At 32.7% G+C, this 21,496-nt stretch overlaps 3 protein-coding genes across 3 annotated transcripts; 2 read left to right on the top strand and 1 right to left on the bottom strand.

Annotated features, from left to right (window-relative positions):
* The first annotated feature begins 835 nt into the window (after window positions 1-835).
* On the top strand, window positions 836-3,118 carry LOC114258535 (EPIDERMAL PATTERNING FACTOR-like protein 9). Its single transcript, XM_082920182.1, is given in 4 exon segments — window positions 836-1,082; window positions 2,273-2,310; window positions 2,579-2,597; window positions 2,600-3,118. Coding segments are annotated over 4 exon segments (369 nt in total). The 5' UTR covers window positions 836-932; the 3' UTR covers window positions 2,762-3,118.
* A 5,824-nt stretch (window positions 3,119-8,942) lies between these two features.
* LOC114288121 (uncharacterized) lies at window positions 8,943-13,841 on the top strand. The gene is made up of 10 exons (XM_082918178.1): window positions 8,943-10,052; window positions 10,142-10,282; window positions 10,921-11,770; window positions 11,984-12,070; window positions 12,169-12,472; window positions 12,568-12,652; window positions 12,741-12,830; window positions 12,954-13,205; window positions 13,321-13,460; window positions 13,541-13,841. Exons 1-9 carry the CDS (start codon window positions 9,060-9,062, stop codon window positions 13,369-13,371), a joined length of 2,853 nt encoding a protein of 950 aa, XP_082774304.1. The 5' UTR covers window positions 8,943-9,059; the 3' UTR covers window positions 13,372-13,460; window positions 13,541-13,841.
* Window positions 13,842-14,640: 799 nt separating this feature from the next.
* LOC145822633 (uncharacterized) lies at window positions 14,641-16,796 on the bottom strand. The gene is made up of 2 exons (XM_082920181.1): window positions 16,367-16,796; window positions 14,641-15,819 (listed from the first exon to the last, which is right to left on the bottom strand). The coding sequence occupies exons 1-2, from the start codon at window positions 16,773-16,775 to the stop codon at window positions 14,768-14,770; spliced, it is 1,461 nt and encodes a 486-aa protein (XP_082776307.1). The 5' UTR covers window positions 16,776-16,796; the 3' UTR covers window positions 14,641-14,767.
* Between the last annotated feature and the right edge of the window lie 4,700 nt (window positions 16,797-21,496).

Raw genomic sequence — 21,496 nt, 5'->3', positions numbered from 1 at the left:
AACTTTGTGGTCCATGAATAGCAACCGTCTCATGGAATTTGCATAGTTAACCTAGTATGATTTTCAAAATTTCAACACACTGCATTCACGATCTAGCAATCGATTAGTTGTTGTTAGTATGGTGGTGTGTTGTTGGCCTAGTAGCGATAGTCAAAGGAATGCTGAGAATTAAAAAGTGAAATAATATGCTGATATCAATGTAGTTTAGTGACATTTATTTCAATTGTGAAGTTCTTAAGTTCGATTTCTCTAGATATTGACATTGATGAAAGTGTAATTACTGGGCGTGTTCTGTACTTAGAATTGTTTTGAAACTTTTTTACAGAGTCGAATGTTCAGTTTAATGTAATCCATCTATAAATGATTTCTTATCGATTTATGAAAGAAAAAAAAAAAGGGAGGGACCAGGTTGTGTGAATAAATGAATTCAAATAAACTTTAATTAAATAATTTTGTGTTTATCATCATTATGCAAACTGATAAATTTTTCTTAATAAAAAAGGGAAACAAAAGCATGAAGCATCATTTCCAAAGTCTGACTAGTTTTTTTTTTTTTTTTTTTTCCTGAAATTGGTCGGTTGTTCAAACACTTCAACTATGCATTCAAGGTCCGCTGATCATATTATATATAATGCCATAATCTGTGTGTCTTTTGCATGGTTTCCACATTCTTCTAGGAATTTTCACAGAATAATCTTTAAAACATTTTCCCAAGCCCTAAAGACTGTTTGTTGGTGGGTGAGACACCTCTACACTCACCTCCAAAAACCCTATTATAACCCTTCAAAAAATCAAAATAAAGCAAAGTTCATTTGTAATACATAGAAAAAAAAAGTGGGCATTTTTGTAATTTTACAATACAATCGAATCACCCCAGTTGGAGACCTCTTTGGTGTGTTGTTAGCACTGCATATTTTGCCAGTCTATCTCTTATGCTCATTACTTGTCCACAAATTAAATCATACCTCTCTCTCTCTCCTCTTCAAACTTATCCCAAGAGAAGAATGGCCAACACTAGACAAACCAACTTACTCTTGCTGCTCTTCACCTTAATTTGTGCTGCACTTGCCATACAAGGTCAGGTTGTACTAACCCATATCTAGTTCTCTTTTTATTAATTCCACATCCTTTCTTGCTTGGTTCTTTCTAAACTTTGTTCTAGGAATCATATTTCTAGTGTGTGCTTCTTCTTCGTTGTTCTGTTTCTTCTGGGCTTTTTGTCGTAGCATTTTTCAGTAGAACCTCTGCTAGTTCTCAGATGTACCAATTTGTTCTCTTAGCTTATTGTATATCAATGTGTATTAATTGGATAACTTTATTCATACATGAAATTTATACAGAAGACACCACAAGAATGATGTTATAGTACCATTTTGGCAAATACAAGTCACTGTTGTTTTATTTTTAAAGTGAAAGGTCTCATTGAGCCATATCATTCTGTTTAAAATTATGTATTATATCATTACCAGAAGTTTACTGCTGAGACCAAATGCCCAAAAAAAAAAAAAAATTGGACTCAATACTAGCCCAGAATGGAGTTTGTGAGATTCCAAACTATGTTTCTTCTCCTCCCCTCTTCATGACCACCAATGAAGCTTTCATGGGGTCTCCATGCCACCAAAAAAAAAAATTTTGTTTTTTGTGTAATTTGTATATTTTGTTTGCTTTTGGTAACGTGGGTATTCTAGACTGTACCCCGACTAGTCCTGTTTCGATTGGCCTGGATTATGAAGAAAGATTGATAAAATCTCATTAATTTTGTAATTTAGCCAATTAGTCTAAACCTCTCTCATGTGTTTGGCTTAAGGATTTGGTGAGGGATTTGAAAAAGTAAATGAACAATGTACGTCAAATATGAATGAAACATAACTATATTTCACACATTTTTCACACTTTTTCATTTTTCTTTCCAAATTTATGTCCAAACCTATAAACCAAGCACAGCTTTAATATCTCCCATTTTGTATCCCACCTCCATCTTGGAATTCAATAATCTCTCACACGGAGGATATCATCATGTTTAAACCCCAATATTTCTTACCTAAAAGTAAAATTACTTAATTGATAGATTATTAATCTAATCCCAAAGTTATATCTGTCCAAACATTATGACCATTGAGTAATTATTGAGCACAAACGCTGGATGGCCAAGAAGGTGGCCAAGTGCTTCATGCCCCAATCTGTTTACTAATTTACATTTGGATATCTCTTTGATGTTATTCAACTTCTGTACTTGTATGAACTTCTTTTCATATGACATTTGGTGCTGCAGGGTCCAGAATTCAAGCTGAAAGAGAATTTCACCAGCAGGTCAGGCAAAAAAAAAAAAAAAAAGAACAAGAACAAGAACAAGAACAAGAACAAGCATTCCTTGAAAATCATAGCTCAGTCTTATTTTCAACCAAAAAATTTCAAAACGCACTGAATTCAATCACAAAAACAAACACGAACCCTCTCATATAAATTGGATCTCCACAAAGGGAGTTATCTCCAATTTTGTGATTGAATTCAATGCAAGTAGAAGAGTTGAGTTTCAATTAGTGCTCTAACTTGGTCATTGTTGTTGGGGGGCATGTAGGGAAGCAGCGAAAAATGGATGAACAGTAATGCAAGAAGGTTGATGATAGGATCAACGGCACCAACTTGCACATACAATGAATGCAGAGGTTGCAAGTATAAGTGTAGAGCAGAGCAAGTCCCTGTAGAGGGAAACGACCCCATCAGTAGTCCATATCACTACAAATGTGTTTGCCATAGGTAATAAATTCAAATCAAATCATTAATAGAGAGAACTAAGGGAAAGTTGGTTTGGTTCAATTTGTGGAATATCTAAATCTCAAAGAACTCAGAGCCCCACATTAATATTTTGCTGCACTATTTTGGTAGTACTAGTTAAATTATGAGTATTGTCCAATCAGCTCTTATAGTGTCCTAGATTCAGAATGTTGGAATGTTGCGAAGTATAGTGTCTCCAACACTATACATAATCGACAGAGATTTTATAAAAGTGATGAGTACTCGAAATTTTATTGAGAAAAATAGTGTATGGTTTAAGGTTGTTTGTTACAATTTAAATGATGTGTTTATAACTTATTTTAATTTAGAAGTTTGTATCAAACTGTTTTATTGTGATTTTCTCGATTGCATATTATATCATCCAATGATGAGTGTAATAAGTTTTTTTAATTTTAATGAGTTATAAATTTACATTCACAATTCATAACCATTAGATATGTAATGGAAATCTTTCATTACATACATGGAATGGAGAGGATCGAATTTATATAGGCTTCTATTTATAGTTTGTTAGATAGAAATAGCTGGAGGAAAAAAACTCAAAAAAAAAATTAATTATGTGAAAGTTAGGGAAATGATACTTCTAGATTTCTATTTATTATTAGTTTTTAATTTACAATAAACTATGCTAAACAATGTCTTAGATTCATTCAAATTATGAATCCCACCACAATAAAGTTAAATCTCGACAATGTATGATTTAGATTCATTAAAAGTATAGACCCTACCATACCAGAGTTAATTCGAGCCACATTCTCGATAAAATTCTACAATTACTACATAATTATACCACAAAAATATACCCAAAATAAGCATATGAAAGCCCAGACTCATATGAATATTCTTGATATTTTCTATTTTTACATCCAAGATATGAAAAATTAGTGGGTGTAGTATTGTCACGTAATACCTTCAATCAATTATAAATGTCTATGCCTTTATCTTAGTATCTCAATTACCAACATAAATGTACAGACCCACGAAATCAATTGGAAAGGAGACAACCAAGTGGCACATACCCTCAATTCACAAAAAAAAATTGCTCAATAGATAGGTATTTTCTATGATTTAATTATATTTACCTAGAGGTAGTGTTGTAATCCTTAGTGAAGAGAGCTGTAACTTCATATAAAGCTATATTTGACTGAGCTGTAAGAACATTTCTAAGTTATTTGACAGAGTAACTAAAAGGATTGATCACTGGAAATGTACTTCATTTGAGAGAGAGAGAGAGAGAGAGAGAGAGAGAGAGAGAGAGAGAGAGAGAGAGAGAGAGAGAGGATTATGAGTGAGAAAAGTGAGGCAGTGCAGTAGGGGCACATGGAAGTGGTCCCCAGAGTAATATATGCATAAACCACCAATGGCTCTCACATGGGAGCACCTTGTTTGAATCAACTTATTTTCAATTAGTACAAAAATTGCAGAATTGAGACTGAAGCTATACGTAGAACATATATATATATAAAACAAAACACAAACACTCCAAACTCCAATGCTGTGCTCAATTGCACTTCAACTTCATGCAATCTTATGGTACATACACATATATAATATAGCATAGTAAAGCTACTATTTACATTCTCAGGTTGGTACATTTACTCTCCACAATCAGCTCCGTTCCATACATCATTTCTCCATATTCTTTTTATGAGTTTTAATTCAGGCCTACATTGATAATCCAAACCGCCTATCTTGTAGGTCTCACAATAAAGGTCATTCATACAAAAAAAGCTAATTTCATCAGACAACTATAAATATTAGAACAATTCACATTTTATTTTATAAAATAGATGATTTAAATTTAATTATTGTTTTATAAGCAAAATACGATTTGTTTTTGTATTTACAATTTTATGATAAAGTTGATTTTTGCATGGATGACCTTCATTGTGGAACCTACGAGATAGGCGGTTTAGATTAGCGATGCGGGTTCAGATCGAAACCTATGAGAAAAGTATAGAAAGGTATGGAGAGATGGGCTATGGAGGAAAACGTATCCCATTTGTTTGGCCTTTTAGAAGAGGGGATTGATTTAACAATTTGTGAGACCCATCAAAATCATGTTTAGTTGAGTTAAAATGTTGCATGACTATTAGTCCAATTGGACTACCAAGGGTAGGATATACCCATTGGGGAGATGGGATTGTTAGTTCAATCCCCTTAGATTGAAAATAAAAGATAATTTTAATATTATTATGTTTTAAATAATTTATTGGTAAAAGAAATATTTCCCCACTGATTTGTGGTTTACTTTTTCTGAACCCCTTGTCAATTTTCCCTTATATATATACTAGCGAATTATCCACACCTAAATGCACTCCCAATACAATTTTGTCACAGTTAAAACCAATTACACTTGTGCTATTGGCACCCTCTGTCCCCAGTTTATTCATAGATCATTAAAAAATCAAATTAGTAACAAAATTTCAAATAGGAAAAAAGGTTTTACACAACTAAAATATCAATTTTAATTTATTAAAAAAAAAAATTATGGCCTATTGTATATTTCATAGTATTATTCAAAAAAAAAAAACAGAATTAAAATTGTAAATCAGTTCAATAATTAATTAAGAAATCACCATTCCCTCTCATTTCAGGGAACCAAATGGGGAATTTTACAATAGAAATCGTTAAGTATCATTTGAGAGTGAAATGCTTGGGTAGTTGAAGAGCAGGCTAAAATCAAAGGAAACTCACCTAAGGAGACGAAGGCAAATATTAGATATGATCAGAAATCTAACTCTTGAAGAAGATGGCACCAGAGAAAATGAAGGAGGAAGTGTGTGAGGGAAGCGTAGAGTGAGATTTGAGCAAAGGTGTGCTGAATTTTGAAATTCAAAGAGTGGTGGCGATTTTCTCAAGAAGAGAGAAAAAATAGGTCAAAAGAGAAGTAAAGGCGTAATTAGAAAGGAGACAAAAGAAATAAAAAATACAACATTGATCATAGCAATTGAATCCTACATTATATATTTTTAACCCTTGATGAAACATATCACGAGAACATTTTCAACCATTAAATTGAATTGATCATAACTATTTAATATGACATTTAGGGTAAAATTTAAAAATTCTCTTACTTCATTATATAGATATAGATAGATATATATAATATGATGTGATGAGATAAGATTATGAAATGATGATGATATGAGATGAGATGAGATATGAAGTGATGATGAGATGAGATGATGATGATGTGATATGAACGGCAACGGAAATGGATTCATGGTTAAGGATAATAAAATTGGTAGCTCTTTTAATTGGTGAAATTTTTAATTTTTTATACTAAAAACAAAAAGAATTTTGGCAAAACTATTTAAACTTTCGTCATTGAAGTTGTTCTTTAATTACCATAAATAAAAAATCAATATTACAAAAAGTTGTTACTCCTTTTATGGCTAAAAGTTTAATTTTTTATACTACGGGGAAGAAAAAAAAAAGACTTTGACAAAATCATTGAGACTTTTACAATTGAAGTTATTTTTCAATTACCATAAATAAATATTATTGTTACAATAGATCGATATCCCTTGATTTTTAACCTCGTTTAGCATGCATGCAAAATTTAAAAAAAAAAAAAAATTATTGTTGAAAAATCTATTCATTAGTCCTGTAAGAAAATGACACTTTTGACAACTTTCATTTTTTAATAATTTTTTAATTTTTTATGAGATGAGAAGGAAAAAGTTAATTTGGTTGGAATGAATGATTATTTGATGGTCTTATATTATTACCTCACATTATTTATTGTTTGATATTTGTTAAGTTGTCTTTTAAAAAATAGCAAAAGTACTGAATTCCACTTATTTAATTAATGAATATCAAGTCGGGCTTCACATGAATTTGCTTCATCACCACTAAATAATTAAATCTTTTAATTGAATAGATAATTGTAAAGAAAAAAATAATTGATCAATATATATGATATGATGTGATATTTTAACCTTCTTTTTTTTTCTTTTTGCTTTTTGACTTTTGTATAATTTTTTGATTTGATTTTTTGACTGAACAAATATAAAAATAAGGGTGAAAAAGGCATCTAAAGAGAAAAACCACGATTCACAGGGGGACGAAGCCGTGGGCTGCATTCCCTCTTTAATTAATAGTGGGGCAAAATTTTATTTTATCAGCTTCCAGTTTGAGACCAAAACATTTTAGGGGATTTTTTTTTAAGGTCCCTAATAATAACAATTTAGAGGCTAAAGGACACACAAAAAGATAGTGATGCCTCACGTCCCTGAAACAACTTGGCGCGCGTTTTTAATTATTTTGTGGACCAAAATACCCTCGCCAAAATCAACACAGAACCAAACTCATTCCGACGTCTCAGTTACATTCCAAACATCCAGCATCTTCACGAACAGGAGACCAGCAGAATTAGGGTTTCAACATCATCTGCACCATCGACATTACAGCTTCGTTATCCTCTCCAAAAATCATTCACATTCCTTCCTCACAAATTTCTCTGACCTACGTTAAAGCTTCGTTTTCACGGCTCATCATCATCTCAGTCCATCTTCGTCACGTCGCATCTTCATCGCGGACCATATCAGCTCATCATTCAAGTTTCATCCTAACTCTGGTCAGTTTTTCTACAATACAACTAGATTTTCTCTGGAAACACAGTTAATAGCATTTTATAATAACCTTTCATAAATTAGGGTTTCAATTTCGTAATAAAAAGCTACCTGCATTTGAAAAAATTTATTTCTGTGTATTTTGAACTTATTCTTCAACATGTTTGTTTGATTTTATCTGTAAATTTCTCTGGCATTTGAATTTCTCTGATTTTTGATTAATGTAATTTTCTTCTTTCAATTTTCTCTGGCAAGTTTATTTTCACAACAATTTTTTGTGTTTTTATCTTATTCTTGAACATGTTTCTGTAATTCTGTCTATAAATTTTCCTGCTCCGTAAATTTCTCTGTAATATGTATTTTTAATTGCAATGTCTATCTTAATCTAGAATGTCTATTGCTTTCTTGCCTCTGTCTTAAGTTTCTCTGGTATTTATAATTTTCTCTGACCACATCACATCACTTTCCTCCCTTGTGTCTTTGTCATTTTAAATTTTCTCTGGAATTTTAATATTGTGGACTGGAATGAATGTTTCTTCTTGGAATTTTCTCTGCCATATGTACTTTGAGAAAAAGTTATTTCTCTGAATTTTGATCTTATTCTTGAATATGTTACTGTCATTTTGTATCTGAATTTCTCTACTTTGTAAATTTCTCTGGAATATGTGTCCTTCTCTGCAATGTCAATTACACTCTTGCCTCTGTCTTAAGTTTCTCTGGTATTTATAATTTTCTCTGGAATGAATGTTTCTTCTTGGAATTTTCTCTGCCATATGTACTTTGAGAAAAAGTTATTTCTCTGAATTTTGATCTTATTCTTGAATATGTTTCTGTCATTTTGTATCTGAATTTCTCTGCTTTGTAAATTTCTCTGGAATATGTATCCTTCTCTGCAATGTCAATTACACTCTTGCCTCTGTCTTAAGTTTCTCTGGTATTTACAATTTTCTCTGACCACATCGCACCACTTTCCTCCCTTGTGTCTTTGTCATTTTAAATTTTCTCTGGAATTTTAATATTGTGGACTGGAATGAATGTTTCTTCTTGGAATTTTCTCTGCCATATGTACTTTGAGAAAAAGTTATTTCTCTGAATTTTAATCTTATTCTTGAATATGTTTTGTCAATTACACTCTTGCCCCTGTCTAAGTTTCTCTGGTATTTATAATTTTCTCTGACCACATCGCACCACTTTCCTCCATTGAGTGTCTCTATCATGGTTAATTTTCTCTGCTTGTGTATGTAAATTTTTCTTGCATTTTAATATTATGAATTGAAATTTTCTCTGGAATGGAAATTTCCTCAAGAATGTGTAATTTTTTCCAGAATGTGCATTTTTCTCTGGTATGTTTATTTTGTTCAATTCTTGATTTCAATATGGTATACTTCTCAGTGCCATGTTTACATTACTTTGTTTATTTTATCTTTGCTAATTGTGGAATGCAAATTTTCTTTCACTTGCCATGTTTACTTTTTTCTATCATTCATTTTCTCTGGTATGTTTACTTCTATCTGTAATTTAAACAATTATTGAAAATTTCTCTCCCATGTTTATGATGCTGTGTTGATTTTCTCTGACATGTCAAATTTTCTGTAATTTTCCCTTATCTGTAATTTTCTCTGGCATCTCCAATTTTCTCCCTTATCTGTAATTTTCTCTGACATTTCCATTTTTCTCTGGGATTTAATGTTGACATCTCTATGCTTTAATCATTGTCTAGAAATGGCAAAACGTAAAGGCAGCGAAACACCGGAAACACCAAGCAAAAAACAGAAACTGTCTCAGTCTTCTTATGGACTAGGATCAAAAACCAGCAGCAAAACACTAGAAACACCAAGGAAGCAAGAACAACTCTCTCAGTCCTCTTATCATCTAAGATCAAAAACCAGCACTAAAACACCACAAACTCCTTCCCAAAACACACAAGTCCAAGCTGATGAAGCAACTAGCATCCAGATGAGTACCCCAACTTCAAAAGACTCAAGCTCAAGGGGGAAAAAACCTGTTAAACTCCACAGAAAGAGAGCTCACTACAGCATTCAATACCGATCCAACCTCTCATCTGTCGTCTCCTTCTTTCAAACACTTAAATTCAGTTCAAAACATCTTCTAGAGCTTCAAAAGACCCCATTCTGGTATTTGATTCAAGCTCTAACCACTGGAAGGATGGATCCAAAGAAATCTAGGAAATCCGATGATGATGTAGTTGCCATAATCCAATGTTACAATGAAAAAACAAAAGCATTCACAGTTGGGAAGAAGAACCTGACCTTTACAACAAATGACATGACCTTGATTTTTGGTTTGGAAGGAGGTAAAGGAGCCATGTCATTAAGATACTCTAAAAAGCCAAAATCTGCATTCCTCAGGAGAAGATTCCAAAAGGACACAAGGCTCACTGGTCCTGTTCTTAAAAATGCCTTGGTCAAAGCAATGAAAGGCAAGCAACCAACTGACTTCAAAGATGTAGCAATCATTGTTACATTGTACTTGTGTCTCACCCTATTTTTTGCAACAAGTGGGAATTCAATAGGTTGGGTTTTTATAAAGTATGTGGAACCTCTTGAATCAATGAAACAGTATGATTGGCCGGAAGCAATCACATCAACATTGATTGATTCTATCATGGCATTGCATAGAACTCCAGAAAAAGTTACGGGGTGTGTCATTGCATTGCTGGTAAGTATAATATCCATTCAAATTTGCAGTTATCATACTTACAAATTTGTGCGTTTACAAAATTTTATTTACTTTCATTTTCATCACAGTATTGGCTATGTGAACATGCAACTATCATTGACTCAGAAGACAGTAACACAACAGACTTCCCAAGATGTGCCAAGTGGAACCTTCAAACCTTGACGAAACAACTGCAGAAGACACCAGTCCACTCTCTTGCACCTCGACAGGTTAGATTCCTATTGCTACCGAAATCTCAGTGAAATTTCAAAAATTTCTCTGACTACTGCTTTGTTTCCCTCTTTCTGCATTGATTGATTAAGATTAATTTTCTCTGAAATATCAATTTATGTTTTCTTCTTTGTTAACCACTGGTATATTTCTGCCATTGTAATCAATTTTATCTCCCATCCAAATTTCTCTGACCACAATTGTAACACATTAACTTATATGCCCTAATTCATTTTCTCTAATATCTGAATTATGTTCTTTGTCACATAATTTTCTCTGGCCCATCAAATTTTATCTCCTTGTGTGTAATTTTCTCTGCCCATAACTTGTGTGCCTTGCATCTTTGATTAACACTGTTTATTTCTACCCTTCTAATGAATTTTCACTGGAATTCAAATTTCTCTGACACAAATATAGTAAAACATTAACTTATAAACACTGTTTATTTCACTGTTTCATAATTTTCTCTGCCCCATACAATTAACTCCATGCCTCTAATTTTCTCTGGCCCAATACAATTTTCTCTGAAGTTTGTATCCAATTAGTATCATTTAGATGAATTTTATTTTCCTTATTTGAATTTTTTCTCTGAGTGAATTTTGTAACATTTCTCTAATAAAAGAGTCTCCTGTTACAGATTGATAACAAGCAGCTAGTCAAAAACCCATCTGAGGAGTTTTGTCTTGGCAAAAAGACGAAGAAAGAATTAAAAAAGGCAATTGTCATATTCAAGGAGAAATTACAAGATCCATCTGAAAATGGAGGGAATGAACAAAAAGAAGAAGAAACCACCAAAGAAACCAGCAATGGACAAGAACATCAAGCAAGCAGCACAGAAGAAGAAACCACCAAAGAAAGTGAAGAAATAGAACCAGAAGACAAAGAACAAAATGAACAGAAAGAAAATGATGAAGAAAGTGATGAAGAAGAAAATAATGAGCAGATGGACCAACAACATGATGAAGAAAGTGATGAAGAAGAAAATGAACAGAAAGAAAGTGAACAAGAAGATGAAGATGAAGATGAACAAGAAGAAGAGAACAAGGATGAAAGTGATGAAGAAGAAAATAATGAGCAGATGGACCAACAACATGATGGCATTTGTGGCTCAACAATGCATCAGCCTGAAGAATTTGAGGAATCAAAGGATGCCCAAATTGCTGATCTACGTCAAAGACTGAAGGCACTGTCTCAATCTAAAAAAGAAGAAGACAGAAATTGGATGGAATTACTTGCTGAAAAGGATATTTCAATAAGAATCCTGACATCACATAACTCAGAACTTCAAGAAAAAGAAAGCACAATCCGAATGAAACTAAGGATGTTGGAGGTTGAAAAAGCAGACGATGCAAAAACAATTCAACAGTTGAGGTGTTCAAATTCGGAGCTTGAAACTGAAAATGCCAAATTGCATGAACAAGTTCAAGAACTATCTGTCCAACTAGCAACACAACCATACCGAACACCAACACAACTTCAACCACAAGGTCAGTGAAAATCTTGAGCCACAAAAAGTTATGTCCTTGTGCCATCATAACTCAGAGAAATTTCTATTTATTATAATTTTCTCTGTCATTGGTAATTTTCTCTGGAAGTTATATCTCTCTCAACACATTAGTTATATTTCTACTGCTCATTTCATTTCTCTGTATATTTTCTTATTCCATTTTTGGGGCTTGTTTGATTTTCACTGTGTATAGTTGGAATGCAACTGGAACAACAACCAACAACCCAACAAGAGCAAATCCCACACAAACAACAACCGAAACAAAAGAAGAAACTCTATGGTAACTACAAAATATTGAATTAAATAAATTTACATATTGAAATATCATCTGTTGCTTCAGAGAAATTTCACTTTTCCTAATATTTTCACTGCCTACAGTCAAAAAAGATCCAACCTCAATGATAAAAAATTTAAAGGCAAAAGAAAGGAAGGAAAAGCAGCATGATCCAGAATTCCAATATCCGAAAGTTGCGAAAGTGACTAGAGCTTCAAAACAAGCTGCAAAACAAGTTGAGCAAAGCACAAAGGACAAAGAAGTGCTTGATGCTGATGCATACGTCTTGCCTCAACCTATAAACATCACAAAATCTTGGGTCTTTCCACAAACTCTTCCCATTTCAAGATTGATAAAAGATCATATAAAAGACATCTTGCAGCACATATCAAATGTGTCTGGGCTTGAGTAAGTACAACAAACAAAATAGAACATAACAAACAACAAATTACAAACTTATGTTGCATTAACAACAATTCAATCCCTTCTTTGTCATCTTGTAGAGCTTTAATTTGGACAAGTGAGTTGAATATCATTACCTTTGAAGACATTGGAAACCTCATAAAGCAAAAAGAAATTGCCAACAATGTAAGTCTTTCCCTTTCATCAACATTTCTCTGCAATGTTCCATCAGCCTTTATAAAACAATATTACAATTATAAATCATATTTTTCAGGTCATTGATGGCTATGGAGAGATCCTTTTGGCTGACCAAATCAGAGAGAAACAACAACCAACCTCATTTTTTTTCACATCCATGTGCTTAGTATGTTACTACTATTTTATTTGATTTTCTCTGGAATTTACTTTCTACTTTCTCTTCTTAATATACTTCTTGAAGTCAGTTGTGTCACTAACAAAACCATTTTTTGATTTTCTCTGAGCACAGAATTTCATCAACATGACAGAAAATCAAAGTTTTCGAGTGTCCTTATTTGACAAGCATATTGAAACAGCATGGAGGAACTATAGGTTCCTCCATTTCCCAATAAATACTGGAGGTAATGAGAAGTCCACACATGGAAATCACTGGACCTTGCTTGTCCTGGACAAACAAGACAATTTATGGAGGTTCTACAACTCATTGAGGCCAAGGAGGGATGATGCAGAAGACAAATATGTCAAAGATGCAAAACAATTGGTAACGAGTGCAAATTTCTCTGATCCATCATCATCTTTATGTGAAGATAATTTTCATAGAATCCCATTGACTTGTCCGTAAATTTCTCTCTTATATAAAAAATATTTTTTTGCAGCAAGATTACGTGGAGAATTTTCTGAAAGCTTGTCTTGAAAGAGACGCTTAATCACAACCCTCTTTCAAATTAATTAACTCACAAAACACAAGTTATGACTTTGAGTATGTCAACAATGCTCCACAACAAGAAAGCGATTCGTAAGTTTCATACACCTATAAATAAGATAATTTCAGTTGCATGTTTCTTAAAACTAACCATACCTATAATTTGTATGCAGTCTGGATTGTGGCCTCTTCGTCTGCTATATAATGAAACAATATAGCAAGCATGAACCTATCAAATCCAAATTATCCACACAAGAGATAAGGTTGATGAGGGCAGAACTCATAGAGAGATTTGTGACCGAAGTTGGCAGGTCATGGACTGAACCAATTGAAATACCCCCAGAAGAACCACAAATGTAATAGTGAAACTAGTGAAAGGAAGACAATGTACATATCCACACAGAGAAAATTGTCTCACATATATGTATATATCCTTTCTTGTTCATACATTGAAGGAATGATGATCCTTGACGTATATGTATATATCCTTTCTTGACTAATCTAAATTTCATTTTTTTTTTTTATTTCGACTAATGTAAATTTCAACAATTGTCTGCCAGAGAAAATTGTCTGCCAGAGAAAATTGTCTGCAGAAATTTCTCTGGTACAAACTACAAGAAATTCACAGAGAAATTTAACTTGTATCGTCCCAAGGGGATGCCTATATGATCATGTAATCTGTAAAACTTTGTGTTGGTACAAAACAATCATCAAACTCAACAAAACACAAAGCACACAGTAATTTTATCTGCCACTGGAAAATTTCATTGCATGAATTTCAAATTTCAGACCACAATGCCCATATAGTTTTCTCTGTTGGTGAAAAATTTCTCTGGATGAAAATTTCTCTGGCTTTGACACAAATTTCTGAGTTCAAGTGAGTCCAGAGAAATTCTTTCCTGGTCCAGAGAAATTCTCAACTCAGAGAAATTTTTTGAATGCTCTGTCTGCTGTGCACATTTCTTGAAATGACTGATATGAAGCTACCAGAAATTTACAGATAAATTTAACTCATATCTCACCAAAGAAGGTGCCTATATGATCATTCAATCTCTAATGCACTGTGTTAGTACAAAACAATTATCAAATTGAAAAAACACAATCCACACAGTACTTTAGTCTGCCATTGTCAAATTTATGTGGATGAATATGAAGCTTCAAAACACAACACACAGAATTTTCTCTGCCATAGGAAAATTTCTCTGGATGAATTTGACAGGTACTACAAACCCACTGCCTATAGTATATATCAACAAACACACTTTAACTCATATTGAAAAATTTCTCTGGATGAATTTGATTGATATTATTATATACACTGTCCAAAAAATAAATTTCACAAAACAAAATACACAAAGTAATCATCAAATGTATTATTCCATCAATAAAATGTATAATCCTCAACTATTTAACAAAGGTTCCTTGCATGTCCTCTTATTATGGTGACCAATACTCTCACAACGACTACACTTAATCACCCTTTTAAACTCTCCAGTAGAAGCAATTCTGTTCTTCTTCGGCCTCCCAGCAGGTCTCTTGCTCAATGGAGGTAAAATCATAGCATCTTCAATGCTACACACAGGTTTTTCAACAGTTGGAACTGGGCCAATTGAAAAGGAGTATGCTTGACGATACATATCAGCATGAAAAGTTGGTTCAACAAATGAATTCAAATTCTTTCCACTCCTAAAAATTGCAGCAACAGCATGTTGACATGGATACCCATTTATTTCCCATTTTCGACATGAACAAGTTCTCAACCCAAGATCAACCATAACCGAAGGAAAACAATGCACTTCAAAGACATTATCAGATGATAAACTCACATTCCATGTCCTCCCGTCCAAAAAAGACTTCTCCAACACACTATCCATACGAGGACACAAAATTTTATTCCATTTACTAGAGAGCAGCCTCCTATCAGACCTCATATTCATGATTTGCAACCGTATCATGTCCACCAAATTTGTTATTGGCAAGTGCCGAGCTTCTCGTATCCATGAATTGAATGACTCAGCAACATTTGAATACATCTCACCATAACGTTTCCCTGCAAAATATGCATCACTCCAATTTTCATATGGTAAACTTCTCAAGAAAACACTCACAATGTCTCCTCCCTCACTTTTTAACTCATTTAACTTGAAATGAAATGATGCCTTTGTTGGAGCATATGCACATTCTGAAAACTTGGACACAATCGTCTCCCTAACCAAATTTGTGTTTCCACATGACAACTTATCCCTCAAATTTCTCTTTAGATGTTCCAGACAAAATCCATGAAAGCAGTTAGGGAAAAACCTAGCAATTCCCTCCACAATTCCACAATGTCGATCTGATATGAAACTTATCACCCTTTCTGATCCTAATACTCCATATAAATGTTCAAGAAACCAACACCAATTGTCTTTATTCTCAGCATCAACAACAGCAAAAGCTACAGGAAAAAAACCTACAAAACAAATAGGAACAAGCATATTAGGTACACACATGCAGAGAAAAATAGAACAATAAACATCCAGAGAAAATTCACACATTGGCAACATCCAGAGAAAATTGAATAAGTGACCAGCTACAGAGAAAATTCACACAATCATAATATACAGAGAAAATTCACTTAGTGACCACCTACAAAACAACAGAGAAAAATAGAACAATAAAACAACAAGAGAAGTTTGACACTGCCAACATCCAGAGAAAATTCACACATTGGCAACATCCAGAGAAAATTGACTTAGTGACCAGCTACAGAGAAAATTCACACAATCATAATATACAGAGAAAATTCACTTAGTGACCACCTACAGATACAATTCACACAATGACAACATCCAGAGAAAATTCATACACTGACAAAAATCCATTGAAAATTCTCACAGTGGCCACAACAATAGAAAATCCACACAGTGGCCAAAACCAGAGAAAATTCACATTCACTCAATTCCTACATGTATAGAAAATTCACATACTTAGATAAAAATAGATATATTTACAATTACCTTCATTCCCATCTTTCCCCGTTGCAGCAAGCATAACTCCTTTGTATCGTCCTTTCAAAAATGTTCTATCAAGAAAAAGCAATGACCGACAATATTTGAAACCAGCAATGCATGCATGAAAAGCCACAAACACTCTTTTGAAACGCTTGTTATCTTCAAAATCTAACTCAAAACGACTCCCTGGATTGTTCTTCAATGCCTCATCAAAATACCACCGTAATTGATCAAATGACAAACAAGAATCCCCATATGTACTACATTTTGCTTTCTCAACACTAAACCAACCACAGTTATAACTAATTGAGACCCCATACTTGTCTTTCATTCCTTTCACAACATCCACTGGACGAGTTAAAGGTTTTGCACTTACCTCTTCAAGTATCAGCCCAGAAACCAAGCTGGAAGTCATCCTCGAATGTTTACTCGTACGAACCGCCAGACCACACGTATGTTCATTGTTCAAAGTCCTTATGTAGAAGAACCCATTTGTTTTTTCAACAGAAGCATGTACACGCCACATACATCCCCTTGATTCCTTATATGCACATTCTGCCGTAACCCTCAGCTTGTCATTTTTAACATACGTAAACTGAAAACCAACCTCAATAGCATACTTGCATAAAAAAGTACGGAACTCAACCACACCACCCTCAAACTTTTGTCCAACACTCGTAATATTATTCCGCCAACTAGCCGACAATAACACCTTTTCTTGGTGAGAACAAAACTTAGAGAGTGAATTCCTTTCAACATCCACCAGCCTATCACACTCACCATCCACAACATCTACTCAATTAGACCCCACTTCATCCTCTTCATCAGAAGTACTACATCTACTAACTGAAACATCAACTATATCAACACCGCGTGCACAAACAACCCTCAACATATTCAGAAAATCAATATTATTTCGAACCATACAATTCGGATGGCCCAAAATAGAATATGAAATACACATAGTCTCAGGTTTCAAATTCTCCCATGTTTTACACAAAATGCCAACCAATTCCTCAAAATTCAATTCGCATGAAACATTAATGACAATAGTATCATTCCCATATTTGCACAGCAACAACACTGCACTGTCCATTAAAACTGAAACAAAAAACAACAAAAAAAATCACACAAACACTTCACAATAACAACATAAATGTCCAGAGAAATTTCTAAAAATTATAATTTTCTCTGAACTTAAAATAAAACTCCAAAGACATCTACAAACTGATATTCACCTTCAAGATGATAAAAAACAAAATCACAGAAACTTAATGAATCACAGAGAAATTTACTGCTAACAATTAAACACAATTATAGAAAAAAAATCACATAGAATACAAGTCCAGAAAAATACTTTTCTCTGAACTACAAACTGAAAGTGAGTAACAAACTTACAATTTTCTCTGAACTACAAATACAAGTATAGAGAAATTTATGAACTTACATTCACTTTCTCATATTCTATCGCCATTACAAACTTCTAATAATATGTCCATATGCACTTATAATTTCCTCTGGACTACACAAACAATAGTGCAGAAAATGAAATTTCTCTGGTTTGAAAAAACATAGAACACAACTATAATTCATCAGCATGTTGATAAAAAACAGAGCACCAAAAATGAACTCTAAACATCAAAATCACCTACACTGTCAACACTATCTGAAATTGATCAAAAAAACAAAGAATGAAAAATTAATTCCAAAAATAAAAATCAACTCTATCAAGCTGGCCTCTCTCTAAACAAAAATAAAAATACATTTGGAATCTAAATCGAAAACAAACCTAATTCAACTCAACTCAAAAACCTACGCGATCAACACACTATCAACACTCTTTCAAATTGATTAAAAAACAAATAATAAAAAATTAATTCCAAAAATAAAAATCAACTCTATCAAGCTGGCCTCTCTCTACACAAAAATTCAAAACAAATATCAAAATGCATGTGCTATCTCCATCGAAAACAAACCTAATTCAACTCCACTGAAAATCTACGCGATCAATACACTATCACACCACTGAAATCTCCGACGAAATCTCCAACAAAATCTACACGATCGTAGCAATCTTTCTCGTCAACTCCACTGAAATCTCCGACGAAATCTCCACCATAAAATCTCCACTGAAATCTCCGACGAAAACTCCGACAAAATCTCCCCTTCAAATTCGGTTTCCAAAATGTATCAGTTAACTCAACCATATAATATTCAAACAAATTTATGTTATAAAGGAAGGGTAATTTAGGTACTTTATAACCTAAAATAAATTTGAGGGACCTTAGCCATCAAAACATATTATAAAGGACCTCTCCTCATATCAAAAGTAGAGGAGGGACCTTAGGCCAATTTTCCCAACATTTTACTCATTGTTATCAAAACATTTTACTTATAATTTAAATATAATTAGAAAGTCTTTATGTGATTTTAGACTAAAGTACAATTATTAATACTGTTAATTATAGATATAAAATATTATAATACGCTCAAACCTTATATATATATATATATATAGTTGTTATTTTCTTTCTCTCTGCTCTCTCATACACGTAATTTATAATGTTTAACATTAATTAAATTAAATTACAATTAATTATAAATACTCAATTATTTTTTATAATTCTCAACATTGTATTCTAATTTTAATTTAATTATATTTTATATGAAAATTAATTCTAGATATTTAATTATTTATCATAAATCTTAACTTTTTCATCTAATTTTAATTAATTATATTTTAGATCACAATTAATTTTAAATTATTAATTATGTATTGTAATTTCTAACATGTTAATTTAATTATATTTTATATCAATTATTAAATATTATTTATTTTATATTTTAAATCAATCGTTAATTATATTTTAGATTTTAGATTAATTCTTAATTATATTTTAATTTATTTTATTTTAGTTAATATATTAATCTAATTTAGGCTTGGACAGAATGGAAGTAAAATTATCGTTTTATTATATAAATTTTCATTTATTTTTTCAGAAAACCAAACTCTAAAAAATAGCATGTGTGATACATTTTCTATTAATTTGGATGAAAAAATTAACGGTAACACTTTAATCTAAAATCACATAAAAACTTTTTGATGAAATTTGAACAATAGTGAAAACTCTAAAAAACCCAAGATATTTATTTGTGATTATATTTCAATTTTAAATAACAAATGGCAATCTTAATCAAACAATCAAAAACAAATCTACACAACGATTTAACGTAGAAAAATCACTATTGAAGTGCCTCCAATTGTGATAAAAAAAAAATCACTGGCCAAAGTTATAAAACAATCCACTAAGAAGACAAAAAAGAATTACAAAAGTATACTCTCAATTACCTAACGAATCAACACCTAAATTGAACTAACCCCAATGTGTCTCTTCTAACACCTTCTTCACATCGGAATTGTCTTGTTCAATGTTGAATCCACAGCGCTTATGTCGAATCCACGACGATGAGCCACTCTGGAATCAACCAAAACTTCAGGCTCAAGTTTCCCGGAGTCCACTGAAGAACAACTCTCTCTTTTGTGAATAAAGAAAAACAAAAAAACCCTTGATGATGTTGATATGAAATTCACGGATCCATTGATCACTCTTAAATCATCAAGAAAACACTCACAAAGCACCCTCCAATATGAAACTCTTTGTATCTTATTCCTCTTTGAAAATATGGATGGCCTCAATCCTAGAAACAGCGAATAACGCACTTTATAGAAAATAGGATCGCGCAGACCGTTCAAGCGCACATTTCGCCGCTCGAGCGGTGCGACTAAAGGCGGTGCAAAACATATAGATTAATCGCTCAAGTGCAACTTTAATCGCTCTAGCGGTAAAACTTTCTTTTCCAGAAGTTCAAACGTTCTGCAAAAATATTGGATGATTTTTTTTTTTTTCGCTTGAGCGCACAAATGACCGCTCGAGCGGTCAAACAATTTTGACTGCATTTTTGCTTTTTGCTTCGAGGGCGTTGCTTCTCGATTCAAGCGGTCAAACAATTTTGACTGCATTTTTACTTTTTACTTCAGGGGCGTTGCTTCTCAATCCCCATACTTGGTCAGTGAAGTGACAAACATGAAAGGATTAAGATCACAAACTCTTCTGATAGGCACAATTCGAATTAGATTCTCATCTAAAAACTCATAACCTCACTGTAATAAAATATCGAATAAAATTATAACTGAAAAGAATTTTATCAAACAGGATTAACAATTACAAAAACCTAACAAATTGGAAATAAAATACTTGAGATGTGCACATGTGATGTACGTCATAAAATATGTAGTATAAATATAGTTGTCAAATTCATCAATTATTGGAGACATTAATTTATGGAAGGGAAATGCTAAAATCAATCTTATGAATGAGCTACAGTTAGTGTTAGGAAATATGTATAAAACATATTGAATGTATAAAGAATGAATAAAAATTTGTGAAATATGCATTGAAATTATAAATATTTTGACACTATGTGATTTTTATTGACAAGTAAATATTAGATGGTAATACCATATGGCGGTATAACTACCCAATGTGGAATCTTGATTTATGATAAGAATTAAAATAATGTTGTGTTAGTAGAAAATAATATTTATCTACTTAATTTTTCTTTTATTGGTCAATAACACTTACGTGAGATGGTATCACTATTACATTCAATATATTCTTTTAACAACTCTTAAAACCATCATTAGAGCATTCCCACCCTTTTCTCTATTTATTAGCTAAGATGCGAAACTGACTATCAAAATCAATGCTCCTACAAACTCCCTAAACAACTCCCCATTTTAGGAGTCGTACAAAATACTCACTAATGTAGTGACTCTTTCCACAAATCAATTCCAACAGCCCTTCCTTCTCTCTCTCTCTCTGTCTCTCTCTCTGTGACAGCCATGGCAGCAACTCTTGCAGGGAAAAAAAAATACAGAACCAATTCTTTTTGTGGTGGGATTGAAAAATGTACGCGTCATGAAGTCATTGATCAGTGTAGAAAGTGAAGAGAGAGAGTGTGTGGAGAAGAGAAGAAAATTAATATTATCTCAATTTAAAAATAAAATATGAAAATAAATATTTAATAGAAATAGATAAAAGAATAGGGCGTATTGTTAGAGTATATATTTAAAAA

The sequence above is a fragment of the Camellia sinensis genome, chromosome 3 (genome assembly GCF_055761805.1).
Source record: "Camellia sinensis isolate YWXY chromosome 3, ASM5576180v1, whole genome shotgun sequence".
Lineage (NCBI taxonomy): Eukaryota > Viridiplantae > Streptophyta > Magnoliopsida > Ericales > Theaceae > Camellia > Camellia sinensis.
Note: the sequence above shows the minus strand (reverse complement) of the source record. Positions and strands in the feature narration are given on the sequence as shown.